Here is a 24,091-nt window from a genome sequence, read left to right as displayed (position 1 = left end):
TAGCAATTGCACAAACTATACATAAATAAACAGATAGAAATGTAACTAAGTGGTTTTACACATTGAAGTTTTGGTAAGCACCAGCTCACAAACAAAAGGCTAAGGCACAGGATCATCCCCATTCCAGTATCTTTGTTTCATATACACTCCAAACCTCAACTTCTTTCACGGCAAAAAGCTCTGGTTACAGCAAGTAACTGCCTGTAATACCTTTGAACAATAATCCAGGAGAACAAACTATTTATGCAAAAGGAAATTAAACTGAAAGCAGCTCCTCGTTCCCTGAAAGAATTCTGCCACCCTAAAACACGTAGCCTTAGCTCCAAGTCACGCCTTGACATATCAAGAGGAGGAAAAAGAGCTAAAGCAGATCTAGAAAGGACTGAAAGTGAAAGGAAAGGAAAGTTAAAGAGATGTTCATGCTATTTTCCATACCTGTAGAATCAACTCATAGTTCTGTATAATGTTCATTTATGTGAAAAAACACAACCAACAAAAAAAAAAAAAGGAAAAAGGAAAAAAAAAAGGAAAAGTTAATGTTTGAAACCAAGCATCAAACAAATGAACATGTGTGAACAAGGACTCATTATAAACCTAAATGGGACAAGGCATGCAGACAAAACATCTCTACTATAATTGCTATAACTGGAAAAAAACAAACCCATTTAGAACCCAGAAGTCATCCCTCAGACGTGCTCTGTAGGGCAGAGTGTCTCTAGTGTTGTCCTCCTTGGTCCATTTAAATCAGACTCAGAGGCTGTGAAACCTCACTGTAAAGTACATAAAACAGTTCTTTCCATCTCCATAACAAATAGAATTAGTGCACTCTCACTGCCTAAATGTAGCTCAGTCAGTTGGGGAAGAAAAATCTGCTCTCTGGGTGACAACAGAGAGGAAAAAAGTCTCTCAAGAGCCACATCCCCAAGAAAATACAGTTATTTAATTGTAGCAGACAAACTCCTTTGGTCATTAAGTGTTATTTTACTCACTCTGCATTCTCTGGGCTGTCCTGAAGTCTGTGATTTTGCTGACAGTTTTAGCTGTTCTTCCAGTTTCTGGATTTCCTGCTGAAAATCATCGCGTTCGTGCTCCCTTTCTATGGCTTGTTCCTGTAAACCCAGCCAGAGAGAAAGAAACTTTTTTGTGGTGAAGAAACTGTTCATTCAAAAATAATTAACATCTTCTAGGGTCCTGAAACCATATCTACAATTACAGAGAAAGAAAAAAAAAAAACAAAAAACCCCACCTTTTTGACTGCAATGTACATACAAACGACAACTATTAATTAATAAATAGGAAGAATTATCCTGCAATACTGCAGAAAGGGAATTGAAAAAAATTAACTTCTTTATTTCTTTTATGAGACTAGAATACCAAAGTCTTAATTTCAAACAAAACTGAAAATATCCCGTTTCAGGAACCATCTTCCAAGTCACAGTCAAAAGCCAGGAGAAGAATTTATCACCTCGAAACCCATGGAAATGTGGTCCCAGGCTTTACTTACATCCATGAACTGCCGCTGGTTTTTAAGTTGTTTTTCAAGAACTTGAATTTGCTGTTTTAATTCAGCAACCTCCAGTAACTGCGTAGCCAGGTCTTGGTTACTGTGCAGCTGTTCTTCCAGTTCCACCTCCAAAACCTTCATTTGAGAGCGTAAGTTGGAATGGTCCTTCTCTGCCTGACACTGAAGCTCTAATTTCTCCTTTGATAGAAATTCTACTTCCTTGAGTAGGCCTGAACAAGAACACAAAAATGAGAAGAGTTTGTCAGTGCAGGGCACAAAAATCAAATGTTTCAGATGGGGTTAAATTCGGGTATGTTGGACAGCACCAAAACAAAGCAAAACATTCCTGAGATGGATTTTAGGACACTCAACAGGAATTCTGATGCATTACTGTTCATGGGGTCTCCAAAAGCCATCTTAATAAAGGAGGCCAGGGGTGTCTGTTCTTAATCCCTAAGGGAATCCTGGCTGGAGACATTCTTAGGTCCTTAAAAAGCTTTCACCTTCACCCCTGGAAGCCTCCTAATTCCAGAGAGCCCCTGACCAGGAATCTTTTTAAGTTCACTCCATAGGTCCTTGCCTTCTCGACCCCAGTTCCACACTCTTCCTGCCCCAGAGGCTCTTTCCAAACCACACCAGATCCTGAATCCTCCCAGTTCACTCCATTCCAGATGTGCTCCATCCCCAGGTTTAAGCCCCCAAAACCACTCTCAGCCACCCGGTCTTTCACACCTACCCTTCCAGCTGTCCCATCCTTCACTGCTCTATCCTGAATCCACCCTTCTTTCCCAACTCTCCTCTTAATCGAGCCATCCAGTACAGAACTCTCGATTCCTCCAAACTCTCATGCCAAGATCCTGCTTAGACATCCAATATCCAGTTCCTCCATTACTCCTGGCATGCTGGATATTCTGCCCCTGCCATCTACACTGGTAAATTAGCACCCAGTCCATCTTTCCAGTGGCCACTGGTGCCCAGCCCAACCCTGAGGCCAGCTGCTATGAGACAGCAAAGTTACTGTATTTCTCTGAACCAGGGTGGGGATTAAAACCTGGAGAAAAATCACACTTAGAGGAAAATCACTCCAGTTCTCAGATTATAAAAGGGAAGCAACACCCGGGGAAAAAAAAGATGGCACATCTACAGACTGCAAAAGCAGGACCACAAATAGGAAAATGGGTATAGTTTAAATTATTGAAGTTATCAAGAGTTAATTTTTAGCTACCAAACTGAACTTTCAATCAGCTGGATGCACTTAATATGCTGTTCAGGAGACCAAAACTGAGACTCCACTGTGAACACTCACGAAGCAAAGCTACTTTTATGTAAACACAGGTAAGTAACCTGAGTGTGGAAAATAAAAACCTGTTTTGAATCAAAGCAAGGTCCTGCAAGAGCTCATCATTTTACTTTTCAAATGTTCCATCATCACCTTAAATGTTTTCAGCCTAAGGTAAGTCTGGGATCCAACAAGGACCTTAAGTGGTCATCCAGTCCACTTTGCAGAAGTGGGACAACCACAGCCTGCCTACAGCATTTTTTTCTAGGGTTTCACTATCCACAGGTATTTAATTACCTCTCTAGACACTTGAAAACAGGCAAAAAAATCAGGAACATTTCCATGTTCACGCTTAAGAGGGTAAGTGTCACAGGTTTTGAATGATGCAACAATATTTACAGTAAATACTGGGGGAAATGTCCCCACAGTGAGGACAATGGAACAGAATGTGTGGGGTCTGCAAAGTCTCTGACTCTGGAAATCAAAGAGGCTGGACAGGGAGAAACAAGGAAAGCAGATTCTGGTGTGGGACAAGGACATTCCAGCTACATTTCACTCCAGGCACTCATTTTGCACGTGTGCAATTACAAGGAGCCACCGACTACATAAAAACAACGAGGCCACACCCTCTACCTTTTCTAGCACTGTGCTAAATAATCACAATAAACATTCACACCATCACTGAGCTGTGGATGTAGTTCAGGCTCTGGCAGAACCCACGAAATGAAGTTTCCCCCAGTTTTTCTCCCAGCCCCCTCAGAGCTGTATTGGATGTATCACATATCACACATATCATGAGATGCAGCAGAGCAAGCAGCTGAATTCAACACACAGGAAAAAAACAGTCTGAATTCCATCAGGAGACTCAATCCCAGCCACAGCTGCCCAACAGAGGATATCTTTTGCCAGGAGCTGGGTTTTGGCAGGCTGGAGATGGGAATAATAGGAATAAAATAGCACTCCAATGTTCCACACGGTGCAGAGAGGAGGGCAAGGCCCCGTGCATACGGTTATTTGTGCACCCAGGGGAAGGTCACGGATGGGGACAGACCCTGTGAGAAAAGAACTGGCATTTGGGAAAACGAGCACAGGAATTTTCCCTTCTACATCCCAAGAAACATGGTTGATGCCTGCCTTTCAGCTTCCAAAGGAACACAAGTGCTTTCTGAGGAATAAAATACCAATTAGGTAATGCTGAGTTACCCAGTCACGGTCACCTCCTCAGACAGAAATGCAAGTTAATGGAAAAAAAATAATAAGGCCAACAGATTTTACCTGGAATCAGCAGTATTTAATAGAAAGCAGGTATCAGATTTTGGCAACCTCAACAAGTGCAATCTGTTTGACCAATTTTTTTGAATGTTGTTTTTTTTTTTTTTCCCCTTTTTTTTAAGCACATGTGCTGAACTGTATAAACAGAATTTCAAGCAACACAAATAGATCATCAGCTCATAGATTTGTTTCTTGGTAGACAAAACCTGCTGTTTTATTAATGCTTATTCAAAATCATGCAGTTCCCCTTCAGCAATGCCCCAGCATACTCCTCCCCACTCCCAAAAATCACCAGCAAATGCCAAGCTCCACTCTGAGTGCGTTTAATTAGCGAGGCCACTCTACTCACATTAGTACTCCACATCAAAAACGGGAGGAGGCGTCTGCTTTGCAAGGAATAAAGCCCTGTCAACTCCAAACAAAAGTGATTTATCACGTTTTCCACCTCCTACAAACAATTCCTAACCAGAGGGAGAGTACCACAGACGGCTGGGGTGGGAGAAAAGGGGGTGAGTTTTAGGACTCGGCACTTGCAGCAAAAGCAACTGCTCGAGTTGTAAGGAGCTGCTGGCAAGAGTTGGAACTGCTGCTGGGAGAATGTCAATCCCAAAATACACCCTAACCAGCTCAGCTGCACATCCCCTCTCTTTCAGAGGGCAGCAGCAAATTTCAGGACAGTGAGGCGGTGGCCAAAAATAGGTTAAATAAAAATAGTGTTTGAGGGAGACCCGAAGGGACGGAAGGAATAAAGATACAGTAACAGGCAAGGCAGCTCAGGGTTTTGGTTTACCCAGCTCACACTCTTTGGGGGAAAAGTCTCTAGAAACAAGAGACAGTGAACGTACAAGAGAACACATCTGTGAATATATATGGTGTGTGTAAATAAATTTAATCTAAAAAAATGATAGGAGAATTCTATTTTGAGCGGACTACTAAGTAATCGTGGCAAGTATGAATTTATCAGATCTAAATGTTAGCCACTCAGGAGTTAAGTACGCATACTTTAGTGTAGGAGAGGAAAAAAAAATTAAAAAATGCCCTTTTCAATTTGGCATCTACAAATTTTACTTCAGCAATAAACTTCCAAAGCCAGTGTATAACTCCACAGATCCTTTCTGCTGATTTTGGGTTTCCTCTTTGCTCCTATAACTCATTCTGCGCTTTTCTTCTTTTTTCTGACCTACCAATCCATTCAGTCACATTTCTCTCGTCTTCCTCAGACTTCCTTCAGTTCTTGCTGTACATTTTTAGCTCACCATTTTACATCATCTCAAACACTTTTCGTAACCTGTTGGGCCTGTTTATTAAGCACTATTCCTCATTGTTAAAATAAAATCAAAACTATCAGTTTATTCACTCAGTGTTACAGCAACACAGCAAGGAAAAAAATCCACACTTGTTATTACAAACCTGAACCTTCTTTCTGTGCTACATTAGCAACAGGTGTTCCTAGAAATCAAAACACACAGACATGTACAAGACAAGAATAGAACACTGTGATCCATTCCATCTTCTAAATCACTAAAAATTTGTATGGAATACAGATAGCACCAACATTTTATTTTTTTTTTTTTTTGCATAATTGCATTTCATCTTTATTATGACACCAAGCTCCTGATGACCTACACTGATTCATGTCTGTATCAGGACTAGAGCTACAGAAACGATTTTAAATTATAAACCTGCAAGCTCGTTCTGCATTTTTCTCAGACAATCAATACTATCTTTTTTTGCCATTCTCACAATAAAGAGGTGGAATAATCAATGCCTCAAATACCCCTTTTATCTCCTGTCAGGGGATCCAAAGCAGGGTTTGGCCCAGCAGGACCGCCCAGCACAGGCTCTGCAATCTGTCACACATTGCCAGTCGCACTTGCATTCAACAACAACAAGGGATGATTCTGCATTTCCTGGGGGATATGTCACTCAGTGACATAATCACTGCTGGAAAGCAAGCACAGCCCCTGAACCAGTTCACATTCAGAGGTCAGAGACAGACACAGCTATTAATACTAACAGGTACTATGCATTTAGCAGCAATATGACACGGTGTAATGATTTCAAACTAAAGAGGGGAGACTCAGGCTAGATAGAAGGAAGAAATTTTTTATGATGAGGGTGGTGAAACATTGGCAGTCTGCTCAGTCAGAAAAGACCTATTGCAATACAGCTGAGGGTGGCATTGTGGTGACATAGCTGAGGGTGGTGTAATGTTGGCATTACCAGAAATGCAAAGGCACTGATCGCGAACAACAGAATTTCTACTGGAAGATGATACAGAGAAATTCACTTACAGAAGTACTAGAAGGGCACTAAGGCTGCAAATTCCAGAAGTCAAAACTATACAATGTAATTTAAATAATTTACAGAGGCATCATTAAGAAGCAGCACAACCTGGTCTGGAGTTGCTGTGCAGTGCAAGTCACGTAACTCTGAATTTTCTCCTGTCAATCAAAAAATTATCTTATATGTAAACCAACTATATTACACTGAGTGTGAGTTCTCTCTTTCTGAGTATTACTAGACCTCATCCACCACGTTGAAGAGTTTCCCCTCACACTACTCCACTTCCCTACACAAGATGCCTGTAATTAGCTTATGTCATATCACCTACTTACCCGAATATGATTTAGCATTTCAGTGGCTCTGGTCTGCAGTGAGTCACCCAAAAAGTTTAAGATCCTTCCTCACTTTATCCTCTGCAACAGCAGTACCTCACTCAGCTTTTTCAGCCCATACACTTTCCTTTAAAACCTAAACCTTTTCCTTTAAAAACCCAAACAGTCCCTGTCCTTGACCATTAATTTTTCCCATCACCCTGACTGACCATGTGTGTGTTTTGACAGGACAAGGCCAGGGAGCAGGGGAAAAGCTCATGTCTAAAACTGAGTACACATCATCACAATTCAAATAATCTGCCAGGAGAAGTTTGCTTTTTTCTGTCATTATTAAGGTATCTATCTCCTTAGTCCTAAAAGCACTCAAAAGCCTTCAAGATCCAACTCTCTGGACTGCAGTATAAAAGAACCAGCATTTCGGTTACTAATTAGGTCCAATTAGCTGTTGCAATTAACTAGTGGAGTTAAGACATGCCTCTTATTTGCTCAGACACTTATCCCTGTCTAATTAAGCACAGAACTACAGCAGTACTCTGCACTAACAGCACTATCACCTCACAAGCAAAGAACCAGCTGCTTCATTTTACTTTCTGCTTTCACAGGAAGACCCTCTCACCTCTGTACCACTTTGAGCTGCTCACCAAGTCATCAAACCGAACACTGATTCACTATAGAAACACACTGCAGTGTGCCCTGACTGGACACAACCTTGTTTGTTTCCCACTCCAGGTGCCGTGCCCACTCCTCACCAAGGATTGCCTGCTCCCGGGTCAGCTCCTGGAAGCGTTCCCGCATGTTTTCCAGCTCCACCACGAGGCGACGCTCAGATTCCTCCTTCAGGTTCAGGGCCTCCTCTAACGCAGCTTTTTCTGCCACGTAGCCTTCGATAATGCCTAAAACCCCGAGTCAGAATGCAAATAAAGATGCAGACAAAAACTCATCTATTGGGGGAAAAAAAGCAGCTTGAAAACATGAGAAAACACGTTTTGGCAGACAGTGACATGAGAAGGAAGAAGATAAGTTCACAGTGTAGTTAGGTTTTTCACAGTACATTAAGAAATAGAATACATTACCTGATACATTTTATCAGATTTTACAAGGCTGCCACGTTACAGAAGGTCTCCAAGTTTACAGAATTCAAACGGGGATCATTAAGCTCTGGCGGCCTGGGATCAGCTCACAACAGAGGACAGCCTGACACATCCTCTGCAGGGGGCTGAGGTTTGAAGACCTCAGCTTTGGGGCTTTCAGATGTTCTATTTCAGAGCCCAAGAAATCCAGGACACAGAAAGCACAGAATCACAGACTACGCTGAGTTGGAAGGGACCCACAAGGATCAGCAAGTCGTATCACAGGTGTTGGGAGGAATGAGCTGTGAATAAAGGACACTGAAACCTCAATAAATTACATTAATTTCATTTTCTTACCCTCTGCTTTGTGAAGCTCCAGTGCCAGCTGGTTCTTGGCCTCGCTCTCCTCACTCAGGCACTCCATCAGCTCCTGGTGCTGACTCACCACCTGGGCAGTTTCCTGATTTCGGCGGCTGAACTCCTCTTCAAACTGCGCGTGGTTTTCATGCATCTTCTCCAGCTACAAGTGAACAATTTCCCCAAGCATCAGATCTCAGATGCACACGCAATGTAACAAGACTGCAGACATTTAAACAAAAGCCCTCTGTATTTTTTTAACAACATCTATCATAGAATCATAGAATTAACTGGGTTGGAAGAGACCTCTGAGATTATCAAGTCCAACCCTTGATCCAACCCCACTGTGATTTCCAGATCATGGCACTCACTGTGCATTAAGGCCCAACTTTTGAAGTTCCATTTTAGTGCTTTAGTTGACTTTGCCCAAGATCTCTGAATTATCAAAATTATCACAATTGAACAGTATATAAATACAAGGATGTTTGTATGCTGCTATCTACATATTCCCAAAATATTTTAACATCAGACTGAGTTTTCCTGAACATGAACCTGCTTATCAATATTGAAAAAGCGTTGACACGAAGTGTAATAAAAATCCCTCAGAAAACTCCCCCTGAAGTTACCAAATGAATCCAAAATCTCAGTTTAAATCTACTTAAGGCAACCAACATATTGTCTTCCCACAGGATCTGCTAGGTAGCCAAATATGCAGCCTTAAAACTGATTACACATTTTCAGTGTTGTACACAGACTCACGGAATGGTTTGGGTTGAAAGGCACCTTAAAAACCATATAGTTCCAAACCCCTGCCACTGGCAGGGACACCTTCCACTAGACCAGGCTGCTCTACGTGGATTAAAAAGCTTTACCTGTTTAGTTGACTCTGTAACCAGTTCCAGAAGTCTCTCCACTGCAGTGCGCAAACGATTACAAATTTTCAGTATCATTTCTTCATTTTCACAGGCCAATTCTGGCTTTGCAAAAACACTTTCACATAAGTATTGGCTCAGCTCAGACCCCTCGTCAGCCCCTGGAGACAGCTGGTTGTGTTCTGTGAGAGTTTCATCAAGCAGCTCCTCCGCTGAAAACAAGCAAGCAATTAAAAACCACACACACAAAAAGACAGATAGACACAAAACCAGTCACTTAACTAACAACTGGCATCACACAGGATCTTGGTTGGTCCTGGAGATGTATTACAAGGTGAAAACTTGGACACATCAACAATTCAATGTCAGAAAAACACGAGGGCTTTTCAAAATGTTTGGGAATATTGTGCTGTACATCAGGACCTGAAACTCCCCATTCACCAAGTCCATCTTTCCTGCCCTATAATCCACCCAGGCTTTCCCAAAAACATTTTAGTAGTTGTACCATTAAAGGAACTGAACTGAGACAACATTGATAGGCACTGTCTTAAGTGTGGAACAGCTTTGAAAGACACAGAAACACTGCAACAAGAGAGATTCTCTCTCTGAACTTCATCCCTACAAAGGGAAATGAAAAGGCAGTTTTCCAGAACATGAGCTGGCTACATATCCAGGTTTGCTGAATTGGACTCACCTTTCTCTAGATGGTTTTCTTTGGCTTTGAAATATTGCATAAATCCCATTTCTTCCACAATACTGGGAGCTTCTCTGGAATCTCCAGAAGCCAGACTGTCCTCAAGACAAAGACCAATCTTGCTACAGATCAGGTCCTCAATAGCTATTGTGGCCTTCACCAGTTCCAGCAGCAATTTCAAAACCTGCTGATAAGATTCACGCAGTTTTTCCCTAGAACAAAAGCACATCCAACACTTCAAAAACGGCCTGCATTTGATTTGAAAGACACACTGAACCTACTGACAACCTGACAGTCGAAAATAAGCATCTTGCCATAGTTTGACAGTGATCAGCAGAGATGATTCACAAAAAAAACCAGGTAATTTTTTGAAGAGCTGGCTCAGCAAAAAAAAAAAAAAAAAAAAAAATCACAAAGATTTCTTTACGAGAAGTAAGAAAACAAGCGAAGGAAAAAAAACCCCAAAGTTGAACAAACCTTTCCTCCTTGGATTGCTCAATGTCAGATCTCAACAAGGCTACCAAATTCCCTCCTTCTTGGTTCTCCCTGTCCTGCCACTGAAGGAGTGTCTCCAGTTCAGAGTTGGTCTCCTCTATTTCATGCTTTAAAGACTCCACTTCCTTTTCCAGCTGTGGAAATGCAGAGAAAATGCAAAAAGAAGTCAATCATTTTGCCTAAACTTTGCTTTATAAACCCACCTGAAAACAAGTTTCTGGAAAAATTACTTATCTCCTCATATTAGTATGTTCAGATGATAACCTTTGGTCAATTAAAATGTATGTGTATAAAAATAAAAATGCATGTATGCATGTATATACCCATCCCCTACCTCCAGATTTTGCTCCCAAACAAATTAGTGCTATTTTGTTAGAAACTCTGTCTCACAAATAAGCCAAAAAATATCTGTTTGGGAGGAAACTGCAAGGGAAAAAAAGCATTCTGCTCCAGTGCCAACCTTCTCACACCCCATCAAATGCTGCAAGAAGAGCTGGAATCAATAATGCATTGCCAGTAGGGAAATTCTCCAAGTGTTACACTCCTGTTTTTTCCCCTGAAACAGGAAGGCCCAACAGAGCAGCCTAATATACCACAAGAATTATACATGCAGTCCCTCTGCATCCACCTTTAGACAGAAGAGATCACTGTGCTAAGAAAACAAGCCCAAAAGCACATTTAAAATCTAGGTTTAAGATATTTTCCACGCACCTGGATAATTATTGCTGTCTTTTCCTGCAGCTGGACTGATAACATCTCTTGCTCCTTTTGGTGAGCAGCCTGTGCCTTCTCCCTCTCCTGAATCAACATCTGCTCCTTGTCATGTAGTGATGCCTTTTTTTCAGCTTCAAATTCCTCCTGCAGAAATCATGTATGGATGGATTTACAGAGAGAGGAAAAAGAAACCAACAAACCAAAACCACAAATACCACCACCATCCTCCCAAAAAACCCCAATCAAACATCCCCCCTACTCTTTAGAAGTACACACTTTACCTCTGGGATTAACCAGCAGTGACTTGACCCCCCAATCAACAAAATCATGCTCAAACGATGATCTAAATCAAAAAGAGCGTGGCCAGCAGAACCAGGGCAGTGATTGTCCCTCTGTACTCAGCATTGGTGAGGCTGCACCTCGAGTTCTCTGTCCAGTTCTGGGTCCCTCACTCCAAAAAAACCATGGAGGTTCAAGTCCAGAGAACAGCAAGAGATCACCAAATGGAACCACTGACCCAGTATTCCCAAGCCCACCACTAAACCACGTCTCTAAGCACCACATCCACAGTTTTTTAGAACATTTCCAGGGATGATGATTCCACCACTGCCCTGGGCAGGCTGTTCCAATGCTTGACCACTCTTTCAGTGAAGAAATTTTGCCTTATATCCAATCTAATTCCCCTCTGGTGCAACTTGAGGCCACCTCCTCTGGTCCTGTCACTTCTTGTCTGGGAGAAGAGGCTGATCTCCACCTCCTGTCCACACCTTCCCATCAGGGAGTTGTAGAGAGCGAGAAGGTCCCCCCAGCCCTCCTTTTCTCCAGGCTGAGCACCTCAATCTCCATCAGCCACTCCTCAGAGGACTTGTGCTCCAGACCCTTCCCTGAACATGCTGAGGAGGCTGAGCTAAGAGGCTAAAAGGAACCCAGGTCAGTGACTGTTTCTGCAACACCAGAATTGGGAAATGATCACGGTATAAAAAAAAACTGGCAATTTCACCTATGAACACCAAAACACTCCAAGGTGATACAGCCAACTATTTCTTAAACGGGCCAGTCAAGAAATTCCCCAGCATAAGAAATAAGACTTTAGAGCAGAGCACATGTAGTCATCTGATTCTCTGCAGAAGACTGAGCCAGTCCTTGCACTGTGCTGAGCAGTTAAGAAGGTAAAAAGTGACCAGGCACAAAGGAGTAGGAGGACTTTCCTCGACCTAGAACACTAAATTTGCAGACAAAAGTCTCTGAAACAGCCTGCCTGTTATTCTCAGATCCACTTAAAGTATGTCAGACCATAGACAGCAATTCTGAATACCTGAAATCTGCTAGAAGAGAAGGAAAGTGGCTGGCACAAAGACAACTGCATAAATCAGCACAGGGTAGTGGGCAGGGGAGGATTTGTAAAAATATGTATCAGCACACAATGCAGCTCAGCCTGACATTGCAAGTAGATCCAGGCAGGTTCCTCTGAGGCAAAACACCCGTCATGGGGGGGTAGGGGAGAAATCCATAGACAGCTGAACCAGCAGGAGAATGAGCCCTGGCATAATTTCAACAAGAAGTGAGCTTTCTGGTGTCCCAAATGCTAATTAGGGCAGATAAGAGAGAGAAAAGCAGGGACCACCTCTGGAGCGTCTGCATAACGCTCAGTCTGGTCCCAGGTTTCCGTGAGCTGAAGGCTGGGGTTCAGCTGAGGACAGCAATGCCAAATACACCTGCAGCAGCTTCTCAGGGCACACTTGTGCCCTCTGCTTCAAAAGAGAGCTGCACCACACAGAGGGAAGTCAACAAATGATCAGGACTACACAGAGGCCAGAGGCAGGAAACACCTTGAAGATGCTGAAAGTTTGGAACTCAAATGACGAACCCATGAAAGCAGAGATTAACAACAACAAAATATCTCCTACACAAAGAGCTCACTGTCATCACACACTTGGCAAAAGCTCAGATAACACTGAACATGTTGTTGCCAAACACACAAGAGGGCAGCAGACACAGGATGACGGGCCAAGGGCAAAGTCTCAGCAGACGCCCAGAAGAAAATGTCTCAAATGGCAAAGTGAACATGCACACAAGAAACTTTGCTTAGAGCAAATATTTTCCACTGATTTTTTTTCGGTTTTGTTTGAAGGACACCATTTCATATCTAATTAAGAACCTGAAAACAACCCTGTAGTAAATACAACTGCTCAGAGAACATTGCTTTATTTCCAGTGCTGCCTTTCTAGTTCTAACACGGTGAAGCAAGGAAGAGATCTCACTCAGATTGTCATTTTAGAGGCTGAAGAACAAAAATCTATACCAGCTGCTGGGAGAGCAAAACACTCTCCCAGTGCATACTCAGAAGTGCATTTTCACCAGAGCCTACCTTCAGCTGTGCAATCTGCTGTTCCAGCAGCACTTCCGACTGACACTTCAACAGCTCAATCTCCTCCTGGAACTGAAGCTGCTGCTTCAACTTCACCTCCTCAAACTGAGCCAGCAGAGCTTTCCTCACAGATTCTACCTCAGAGGCTGAGGCAGAAGCATAGAGCTGTAGGCAAGGAAGGAATGTAAAGTATTTTAGGCCACAGCGACATAATTAGGGAGAAAATAAAACCAAACCAAACCCATCAAGCTCCACCAAATTCTTAAAATTAGGTTCACAATCCTCAAGGTCATAGAGGGCTTCTTTCCATCATCGTGCTGAGTATAGAAAAAAGAAAGTTGATAAGAATAGATAAGAAGCAACCAGGCATTAGGTATCAAGTATTTCCTGTATTCATAAGACTATCAGGTCAGATTAATAAAGTATTCCTTAATCTTTCCAACAGACACTTCCCCAAGAGAAGTTCAAAGAAATAAGGAGGAAGGAATGGGGAAGAAAAACAGGGAGAGCGTATTTCGTTAAGGAGTGATTTCTCTTGTTCAAATGGGGACAAACATCACATAGCTATATTTAATGCAATCATCCTATGAGATACAACAGAGAAGGGTTTGAGGATTTTTTGGTTCATTTGGGGTTTTTTTTCTTATTACTCTAAGAAGAGTCACTGTAGTCAACAGAATGTTCCTCAGTCCTGTTTCCAGGATAAAGAGCTTAAAGACTGAATAACCATTAGAGCCTCCCAGAAAACCAACAAAACTGCCTTCCTAGGCAATCTGTTCTTCCAAAAGTGATTTGAGAGTAATTTGGAACACTATCCAACTTTCAAATTAGTAAGTTGAAGAGCCAAAATTAGTTGTATTTTAACTTAACACATGCAGTTATAGCTGGACAAAGCTAATTTTGTTTGTGACTTTTCCTACCACGTGAATGTAACACGTAACACAGGAAAGTGAAGAGTCTTGATCACTCATGGCTGTTTGCATGCACTTAAGTCAGACTGCATAAAAGACTGAATAAAGAGAAGATCTTAATCCCATTTTGATGTTTAAAGAGAACTCAGCATAATAATCACTTTTTTTAGCGTTCAGTATCAAAGTAAACACCATGAAGCTTACACATAAACATTCTCAACAAGAAGAAATGGCAGCAAAGCTTTAAGAGCAAGTAGAAGGATTTCTAAACTTCACTGAGAAATCACAGTTGGAAAAGTCTTACTATAATTTCTCAAAGGAAAGAAGAAATCAGTGTTAGAAGGAATACATGTTAGCAACGGATTTTTACTTAAGAAGCAGTTAATTTCCAGAAATGGTTAGTGACCTGAATTATTGCCTACTGGTTTTAAATCAAAATGGCAGTTTTTAAAAATTTTGAATTAAATACGACAGGATCTCAAAAGAAAGCAAACCCAGCCCAGCCCCATAAAGAGAGTACTGCAAACATGGGCTGAAATTTAAAAAAAAAAAAAAAAAAAATCATCAGTCTAATACACATATACAAATTCCCTTAAGTCCTTTTAGATAAAGCAAGGCCTAAAAATGTAAAATTTGTCTCTTCCTATCTACTGGCACTATTAAAAAAGACCCAGAAGCATCTTATTTCTGAAGTCAATAAAACTGAATTTACTTTATGATGATAAAGTACAGATTATTTTGGGTTTAGGCATTAGCAGCATTCTGACCTCTTGCTCATGTTCATGCTGTGCTTTTAGTTTCCCCAGTTCTTCTTCCAGTTCCCTGGAATACTCCTCCTTGTGCTTCCTGATTTCTGCCTCATGAAGATCCTGAAGCTCTTGGAGTGCCTTTCTGTGCTTGCCCTCCATGTGCAAAACTTCCTCACGCAACAGATCCAGAGCCAGACGTTTCTCCTCTTCCAGCAACTGCCTTTGATTTTGAAGAGCTGTGTCCAAATCATCCTGTGTAAGCATTAATTAATAAAAGGAGAGGGGGGGGGAGGAAAAAAAGTCATTACAAGTATCTTTGCAACCTCTTTGTGGAACACATGTCCTGCTTCTCCTCCTGTATCAAAGCTTTTCTAAGTGAAAAGAAACAGTATGGCCTCATGAACGATGAGTACACATGCATAAACATACCCTCTGTAGCATTTAAATGGGCTTATTTTTCTTGTCTAGTGAAAGTTTTGGGAATCCCCTACTTATTAGGGAGGATCTTTAGATTCCTAGAGATGTGGCTTAACCTCCAGGATTACATTTACCTTTTTTCTAATCTCCTTCTGAAGAGTTACACAGTGACTCTGTCAGGAGAGAAGCTCTGAGCCACAAAACGGGGACTCTCCAGTTTGAGTCCTGCTGAGAGATTTACCTTATTTGTACCTTTTCCACACATCGAGGGAGAGAAAACTCATTAGAGTGAGAATTTGGGGCAGGAGGTGACAGATGGACCTCATTTCCAGCTGCAGCTTCTTGTTTCAGCTCACAACATGGCCCCACACGAGTGTCAGTGCTGGCACAAAGAGGGTGTAGAAACGTCCCCCAAGAACAAGGGAAAAGGTGATCCCACACCCCGAAATCTCACCTGCTAGGCCAGGTTTTCTTTCTGACTCACCTTACGAGCTTCTTCTGCTTCAACAGCCATGGCTTTGAGCTTTTCCATATGAATGGTAGCTAGCTCAATTTTCAAGTTATCTTGGGAAAGCTGAAGTTCTTCGGCGTGCTTTAATTTCAGCATCTCAATCTCCTGGACCAGGTGTGCCTGATGCATTTTATCCTGTTCCTGGAGCTGTTCCATGTGCTGCAGCTGCAGCTTCTCCAGAGCCTGACTATGTTCATCTCTTATATTCTGAATTTCAGACAGGTAGGATGACTCCAAGGAATCCAGATTTGATAAGTGTTTAGCCTCCAGCTCATCAATTTGGGCCTGATGCTTTTTCTGCAGTTCAGCAACACAACCTTCAAGCTCAATCTGCTGTTTACTTTCCAGTGTGGATTTAAGAGTCTCAATTTCAGCTTGGTGTTTGGTTTGAAAATCAGCTGTCAGAGACAAAATTTGCTGCTTATGCTTCTCCTGGAGCTGCTGACTTTGGAGTTCCAGCTCATCCACATGTTTCTTTTTCAGTTCTTGGAGAAGAATCTCTTGCTCCGTTGTGAATTTCTGAGTCATAGCTTTGTGTTCCTCCATAAACCTGTGTTATTTCCAAGAAAGTTAAGAAACTCCTGTCAAAAAGGCACTGCTTGGGGCTTTTTTAATAATTAAACTAATAAATAAAAATCAAAGGAAAATAAATAGACCCTACTTTGCCTCTGCAAGTTTTCCTTTATGCTCAAATACAGAACTAAATTCAAAGCAAGCCACAACAATGATTTCATAGCCACACAATTAAAGGTTTCTGCAATGTCACTTGGTACCATCTGGTTATAAGTAGAGAGACCCCTATTAACTTACTAAAACGTGGGGGCTCCTCCAAACTCACCTCTCTGAGCTCTGCTCAAAACTTGATGCAGAAAATTATCTAAAGTGCTGCCACTTGTTGCAATCAGTAACTACTGTATCTTTGGATGCAGGCACCAGTAACTAGAAAGCAATCAATTATCTAAAAGTTAAGTTTCTGCTGTCAGTGTTTTCTTACTGTCGTTATTTCTCCAACCTTGTTCTGTGAGCATGTGCTGGGGGAGGACAGAAGGGATATATTTGAAGCAGTGCATGCAAATACAAACGTGGTTGCTTGAATATTTTCTGTAATACAGTTTAAAAAATAGGCATAGGAAGGGGAAGAAAAACAGCAATTCCAGCTTCATGTCTGACCTGAACTAAAGAACACCAAAGGGGGCCACTATCAACCTCAGCATTCAGTAGTTAGCACAAGCTTCGTTCACTAGGAAAAGCTTGCTCAAATTCCTTTGAATTGTTTGAAAATATTTAGAGAATTTTCCTGCTTCTATGTCCTGTCACACTTCATCTCTTCAAAGAATATGATTTTCAGCTGTGTGTTGTACACAGGCAGAACCTGACTAGTTTTATTTGCTAGACTAGATGAAATGCATTTACATGAAGCAAAATTACACAGCAAGTCATAACAGACAGCATTACTGTTCCTTGGGACAGCAAGCTTTACATTTATAAGTTAGTTAGTGCCATCAAGTGACCAACCTACATCACTGCCACTCATCGGGTTTAAAATAAAAAAAAAAACAACTATAACAATGAGTGAACTGCTAAGGGAAAGCGCTCCCACGCTCTGGACTTACTTGTTTTGTGCTTCCATGAGTTTCAGTGCACATTCCTCCTGCAGACACAGCGTGGCCTTTTCCATCTCCTCGGCCATGAGGGCTTTGGCTGCCTGCAGGTCAGCCTGGTGCTGCTGCTGAGCCTCCTGCACGGCCTGTGCGCTGGCCAGGCTGTCCTCCAGCTGCTGCAGGTTGTTCTGCTGCTCCTTCACCAGCTTCTCCAGCTCCAGAATTCTGGCAGCTTGCTGATCCTGAAGTCGATTCATCTCAGCTTCACGAAGCTCGAACTCTTTTTGCAGGCTCTGCTTCTCAGATTCTGCTCTGTTCTGCAGCAGTGACAACTTCTCCTCTGCTTGGATCCTCTGGGCCTCGCTTTCACATTGCCATTTCTTCTCTTTTTCTTTGTGCATAGCCTCTATTTTCTGGATTTCTTCTCTGGCTTCTCTTAATTTGTTCTTGTGATCTTCTGAGATTTCGTATTTTACCTGCGAACACAGTTATTAAAAAATAAATAAATAAAACACCAGAATCAAACTGAAGTGCATGAAGTGAACATTCTCAGTTATTTAAGGTCCTGGAGAGATTCAATTCTTGTAGTGAAGTTACCCTTCCTAATAAAAGTAAGGTTGAAATGTCAATTTATGAATTGACATGCATTAAATTCAATGCGTTTTTGAGAATTGATTGGGGTAAGGAAGATAAGAAAAAACTAAGGCAGAATTCTAGAATTAATATAGTACTGCACATTGCTTTCTCATGAGGTCACTCATCTTCTTTTCAGGAGTTCAACTTACACAGCTATGGGCACCTTAGGTATTTATATTGGGTATGAATAAAATTGCCTTTTAAACTTCTCCTTCTACATTCTGGTGGTATTTTACATGTAGTGTCCAAGTTCATGGCAAGGGCAGTTCTTGGGCATAACACCAAAGCCACATAAAATACATGTAGCACAAAAACAGAAGCCAAAGCTTCTGAGCAAATGACTGTTCAGTGACAGAAGGGGAAAAAAAAACAAAAAAGACTCTTTCTTTGGCTTTCTTCATTTTTCAAGTCTGGAAAAGGATACACAAACCAACCTCTTTTTAAAAAGGGGGGAAAGGAAGACTTGAGAAGTTAAGAGCTTAATCCATCTAATTTTCATCAGCATTCTAACACTGCAACAAATTAAGCAACCAATTAACATCCAATCTAAGTTTATCCTCAGATGGGACAGCTGACTTAACGGGTAAGAGGGACAGTACCAGGCAGGATTCTCTCAACTCCAAGGCTGTGAACAGGAAGGTACAAGAGCTACACCAAAACAGACTTGTACTCCAACATTTGTGTGTATCCAGACAAGTCCATTTAGAGCTGAAGTCACTATCCCTAACCCAGGGACATTTCAAGGCAAGTGCTGCCTCTCCCTCCCCCTTGGCCTTCCCAACAGATCTGAGCTCGCCCAACTCTACACCTGCAACACAAATTAACCTTTTCCATTTCTTCTTTCAGGTGCTTCTCGTTCTGCTCAGAAAAACCCTTTTGCTTTGCCATCTCTTCCTTCAAGTGCCTTATTTCCTCTGAAAGCTCTGCAATTCGCTGTTTCTCAGAGCTGAGGAGGGAGAGCTTGGCTTTGTGCTCCTCCTCCAGCACAGACACTCGCTCGGCCACCTCCATTTCCACCTGGCGCGCTGCATCGTGAGCGCTCTGGAGACGCAGTTTGGTGATCTCTGGAAAGAAAAGAAGGAGGGAAAAAAAAAAAAGAGTAAAATAAAAACCCAACCAAACAATAAAATGACATTCTGGAATTTATTTCATTTTAACAGATCCCGTGTTAAGGCACAGAAATAAAGCTGAATGTTGTCAGCTTTAGCCAGGCTAACTACAGGACAGCAAGAATCCCTCATTAGGATGATTTTGTACTCTGTTCCATTTTATCACCACCTTTGGAATTTATCGGTATCAACACACATAGGACAATCATAAAACCTGTGGCTGGTCCTCTCTCCTTATCTGCAACAGCCACAGGAGTTGACTTTCTTTCTGGGCAATTTAATTTAATAGCAGATTTATGGAAGTTTCATCTCCTCTTTTGCACATACTGTTTACATAAAGCATTTCCCCAAAAAACAGATGGGATAAACCTCTAATGGTTCTAATTTAAACAGTTTTGACATACTGCCTAGTATTAAAAATACATAATTAAAGGTAAGAAATACAACTGCACATTAAAAAAGCTGTACTGATCCTTTCAACAAACATACAGCTGGATCATAGTTATAACAATGTGTATTAATCAGCTAACTGGAAGTTATGGATTTTAAATCCAAGTGTTTGTGTGTGTGTGTGTTTGTGTTGTGCCCTTCTAGGCATCAAAAATGGAAACCTGATCCTTTTAGCAACTGCTCCACAGTTTCAGTAGTTTTTACTACAGAATGAACAACTTCAGGTCACCACACCTTTGGAAGGAGAATCCAACAAGCCCTTAAGTGCTCGATGACAGAGCTTAACACATGGTAAGTGTTCCCTGTAATTAAGAATAAACTAATAACAAATTGAGAACTTCAGATAAGTCTGCTTAAAGAAAAAAACATGCCACACAAGCAGCTTACCATTTTCCTTCCCACTCTGTCAGACCATCCTACCTTTAAAATGTTCTTCTGAGAGCTGGGCCCGGAGCTGCTCAAGTTCTAAACAGTGTTTTCTCTTCATCGCCTCAATTTCTGTTATGCATTTGTCTGACAGATCCATCTTCATTTTCATCAGGTCCTCTTTATACTGAAGTGCAAGGGAGGATCTTAAAGAATCTAATTCGTTCCTGTGTTGTTCTTTAAGCTGAAGCTGCAGACAGGCAAGTTCTTCCTACATAAATAAAGGGTTAGGAAGAGATCTTTAGCTTTCAAGAAACCATGATGAGAATCTTTCAATCAGAGGAAGGAAAATTCCTTTTTGAAATTGAACAAAGTTGAGCAGAGATGTCAAGATCTTAAATTACAAGGTGTATGAAAATAGGTGCATAAATGAGAGAGGGACCAAGGCAGCATCTTGGCTTGAAGAGAACAGACAGCAAGGAAAGGCACAGTTACCACCAGGACTACAGAGAAGAGGAACAACAATTCTGCACTTGTGTAGAAGAGCTTTGCTAAGTTCCTTACAAGTCACAGGACAAGCCATAAAATTACAGAACACTGTTTCATCTGTTCTGCTGGGCTGAGAACTATTTTAAGTCAATAAGATACACTTGTCAAAAACAATTAGGTCTTACTAAACGTCTGAAATGAATTAACTCTTTGTAAGAGCTAGGAATTAGACACCAATGTTCACACAGGTCATACAGTGAACAGAACTTTGAGCATATCAGAATCCTACCTGATGTTGTTCTCGCTGCTGATTCAGTTGATCAAGTGCAACTCTTCTCTCTTTGTCGGTAGGCTCTTCAAAAACTGCGACAGAGGAACTGAGAAAAGGGGTTTAAAGTTTTTAAGATTGTAACATGCCCTGAATTGAGTTAAATGAACTTGATGACTAGCAGTGTACCACTGAAAGCAGGCAAAGAGCAGCTACAACAACTGCTCAGGACTGGGCCCTCATCACACCCATCACTAGGTTTTTAACTACCTAACGCTCAATCTCAGTATGTTTAGATGCTAACATCCTCTTTTGCATTTACAAAAATAACATGGAAGCATGCTCTCATAGCATGGGGTGAAAGGAAGAGGAACAGATCACCTGATGCCCCCTGTTTGATCTTGACTCATTTCCAACTCTGACAGTGAAAAGTCCTTCAGTTCTTGCAGTCTCTGATGCAACAAAGCCAACTCTTCTCTGTAGTTTTCTTCAGCAACTCTTAACTTCTCCTCAAAGTAAAGCCTCAGTTGTTCCAGTTGAGCTTCGTGCTCACTGTTCCTTTGCTGACGCTGCTGTTCAAACTCTTGTTTCAAACACTCTATTTCTTTCACCTGCGATGCACGAGCCAGGAGCTGCTCCTTTAGCTCTGGAATGGAGGCAAAAACCAACACAGTCACTAAAAATCTTTAGTAAGTATCTTTGGGCCAAGTAATTCTGTGAAGATCAGATTTAGTTGCCAAGTATTGTAGTTTAGGAATGGTATCCCCCAATTTAGTACTCCCATTAAAAAGACCGTGAGCTGCTCCCCTCCCTCTCCAATGTGAGGCACAAAGGGGTGTGATCACGGGTTGAGATCAGAACAATTTGGTGGAAACAGCAATGAACTAAGAAAACAGCAACAATATTAATAACAAAAGTGTACAAAAGAGAGGATGATTCACACAGAAAACATGTTCATGGTGGAGCTGGGGGGACCCTTCCACCACACCCTTCCTCTCAGAGGCCAGAGTCCCTTCCCCCTGCCCACAGCAGTGACCTGAGGTGGTACAGAATAACCTCCCAGCCTCCAGAATAACCTCCAGGCTCTGCCCCCTCACAGCTACCGACAAAAATGAACTGCCCTGGCTGCAAGCGGGACACTTAAGAGAGCAGTAAAAAGTTATCCCAAAAGCTACGTAAGAAAATTAACTTCTGAAAGACAAAACGTTCCTTCCTCTGAAGACACATTCTCATTTACACTGCATTCAGAGGAACCATCCTCCTGATGAGAATCTAAATCACCAGCAGACTGTAGGTGCTCCTCATTTCCTGCAGCTCTAGTCTGGTATGATGCAGAGCCCTGCACCACTGCTTAATCTTCACACCTGCTTTTTGTAGCACCCAGAAGCAGTGAATTAGTCAAAGTCATTTAATCTGCTCCAGACAAAACTACCCAAACAGAACCAACTTTAGCAAAACTAAGCAAAAAAAAAATAAAAGTGACGAGAAATAATTAAAAAAAAAAATAAATAAAATGAATTCTAGGTTACTTTACTGATGGTTTGGCTGCCCATCGTGTGCTCAAACAGCAGCTGAACTCACTGAATTAAAAAGAAGTGTCCAACAAAGCAGGAATGCAGCAGAAAGCAGCTCTCAAAGGCTGGTTCAGCAAGCTGCCCTCCTTCGGGGAGTGAGGACAATGGCCAGCACTGCAGCCATTCAACAGCCCTCTGAGAGCTTCTTCCCCACCTTCTGTATTAAAGCAGCAGTAACACATCAGGAAGTTAAAAGGTGGGGGGAAAAATTAAAAAAAAAAAAAAAAAAAAAAAAAAAAAAAAAAAAAAAAAAAAAAAAAAAAAAAAAAAAAAAGGACAAAGGCCATGAGAAAGAGTTTTCCAGATAGCTGAATCCCCAAAGAATCAACTGAAGAGGGAAACGCATTTCAGGAAGAAAGAACTCGTTGAAGTTCTTGAAAAAGAAAGGACTTCCTTGGAGAAAAGCAGCTGCTTATGTTACACAAGAAGAGAAACTTTAGAAACACTGAGAGAAACAGAGGATGCCATCCAGGAGCAACACAGCTGACTGTCACACTGTGGTTTTTTGTAGCAAACGGGAAAATGCACACTTGGCATGAAAAAATCCTCACCATGAACACTCAAACAGAAAGAGTAAGAGAAGAAATAAGCATTCAAGGCCAGGTTGGACCTGAGCAACCTGGTGCTTACAGATCACAAGATGATCTTTAAAGGTCCTTTCCAACCACTCCATCATTCCATGAAGCAAGTCCATGGCTCAGCCCTGCTTCCAAAGGGAGCAGTTGCCAGGCACGAGAACGGGTGGAAGGTGGAATCAAGTGACAGGAAGGGACTGGTAACACCATCAGTGAGATAGGTAAGGGAAGGCCAATCTGCTGGTTTTGCAGCAAAGTCTACTGGCACAAAATTAAGCCCCTCCAAGAAAGTGCTTAAACAGCTTTGAACTGGCATTTTATTCTTACATCAGAGCAGTAATCCGTGATCCAGCTGCTGTCACTTGAATCCACCACCAGGAGTCCCCCATCAATCCAAGTGCATTGTCAAATGATCACTCAAGTGAAGAACAGCAGAGTAAAACAAACACCTTTAAGATCTCACACACCAAGAGAGAGATCCTCACCTGGACCACAGGCCTGCATTCTGGTCTCACCATCTTCAAGTAAGATGAAGAAACAGAAAGCGTCCAAAGAATGGGAATGTGAGTGATTAGAAACATGGAAAGACATTTGAAAGGTTAAAGATTAGGGCTACAGAGAAGAAATATTCCAGTAAATACTATAAAGTGCTATGTGCTATAATTCTGTAAAATCAAAATAAAGTTATGAAATAGTCAAGTCTGGCTAGATAGAAATTTATTTAATGTATGACTAAACAAAAAATATCCTTACAAAATGCTATACATCTCAAAAGCTATTGACAGTTATTCAGAAAATCTGAAATCGTATTTGAAGCACATCACATGTGCCTTCTGTTTTAACTACCCCAGCAGAAGTCAAGAACCTCATGTTACAGTCTCAACACAAGGTGAACAGAGGCAGAGTCAAGGTTAACTCATGGTCTCTGGGTTTTTTTATTTTTCCAAAAGTTCTTCTTTCATGAATTACACATCTCTTTGTGCACACACATCTGAGACGCGTTCAACTTCATTTCAACCAAAAATGTGTCACTTCCAACCACTACAGTGAAAAACTGGCTGTTTTATTTAATACACCTGCATCTTGAAGCAGATATACAAATAGGAGCATGTTATATTGCACTGACCAGATCTTCTCCAGTTCTTAACTACATTATACCCGATTTGACACTGCAATGAAAAATGTTTGGTTT

General features: G+C 41.6%; 1 protein-coding gene across 1 annotated transcript in view; it reads right to left on the bottom strand.

Moving 5' to 3' along the window:
* PCNT (pericentrin) overlaps positions 1 to 24,091 on the bottom strand; it is a 65,322-nt gene that overhangs the window by 27,274 nt on the left and 13,957 nt on the right. Inside the window, exons 14-30 of the mRNA XM_027907239.1 lie at positions 21,132 to 21,396; positions 20,772 to 20,859; positions 20,048 to 20,264; positions 18,894 to 19,132; positions 17,445 to 17,908; positions 15,805 to 16,381; positions 14,922 to 15,155; positions 13,244 to 13,408; positions 10,873 to 11,019; positions 10,144 to 10,295; positions 9,667 to 9,878; positions 8,973 to 9,184; positions 8,101 to 8,263; positions 7,423 to 7,566; positions 1,505 to 1,734; positions 990 to 1,109; positions 436 to 456 (exon numbers count right to left, since the gene is read on the bottom strand). Of these exons, the coding sequence (XP_027763040.1) occupies positions 436 to 456; positions 990 to 1,109; positions 1,505 to 1,734; positions 7,423 to 7,566; positions 8,101 to 8,263; positions 8,973 to 9,184; positions 9,667 to 9,878; positions 10,144 to 10,295; positions 10,873 to 11,019; positions 13,244 to 13,408; positions 14,922 to 15,155; positions 15,805 to 16,381; positions 17,445 to 17,908; positions 18,894 to 19,132; positions 20,048 to 20,264; positions 20,772 to 20,859; positions 21,132 to 21,396 (3,650 nt within the window). The remainder of the gene's footprint in view (positions 1 to 435; positions 457 to 989; positions 1,110 to 1,504; positions 1,735 to 7,422; positions 7,567 to 8,100; positions 8,264 to 8,972; positions 9,185 to 9,666; positions 9,879 to 10,143; positions 10,296 to 10,872; positions 11,020 to 13,243; positions 13,409 to 14,921; positions 15,156 to 15,804; positions 16,382 to 17,444; positions 17,909 to 18,893; positions 19,133 to 20,047; positions 20,265 to 20,771; positions 20,860 to 21,131; positions 21,397 to 24,091) is intronic.

This window comes from Empidonax traillii, unplaced genomic scaffold, assembly GCF_003031625.1.
Source record: "Empidonax traillii isolate 1590-97213 ecotype Southwest subspecies unplaced genomic scaffold, ASM303162v1 scaffold1428:size197735, whole genome shotgun sequence".
In the NCBI taxonomy this organism is placed as follows: domain Eukaryota; kingdom Metazoa; phylum Chordata; class Aves; order Passeriformes; family Tyrannidae; genus Empidonax; species Empidonax traillii.
This window is presented reverse-complemented; position numbering and strand designations above follow the sequence as displayed.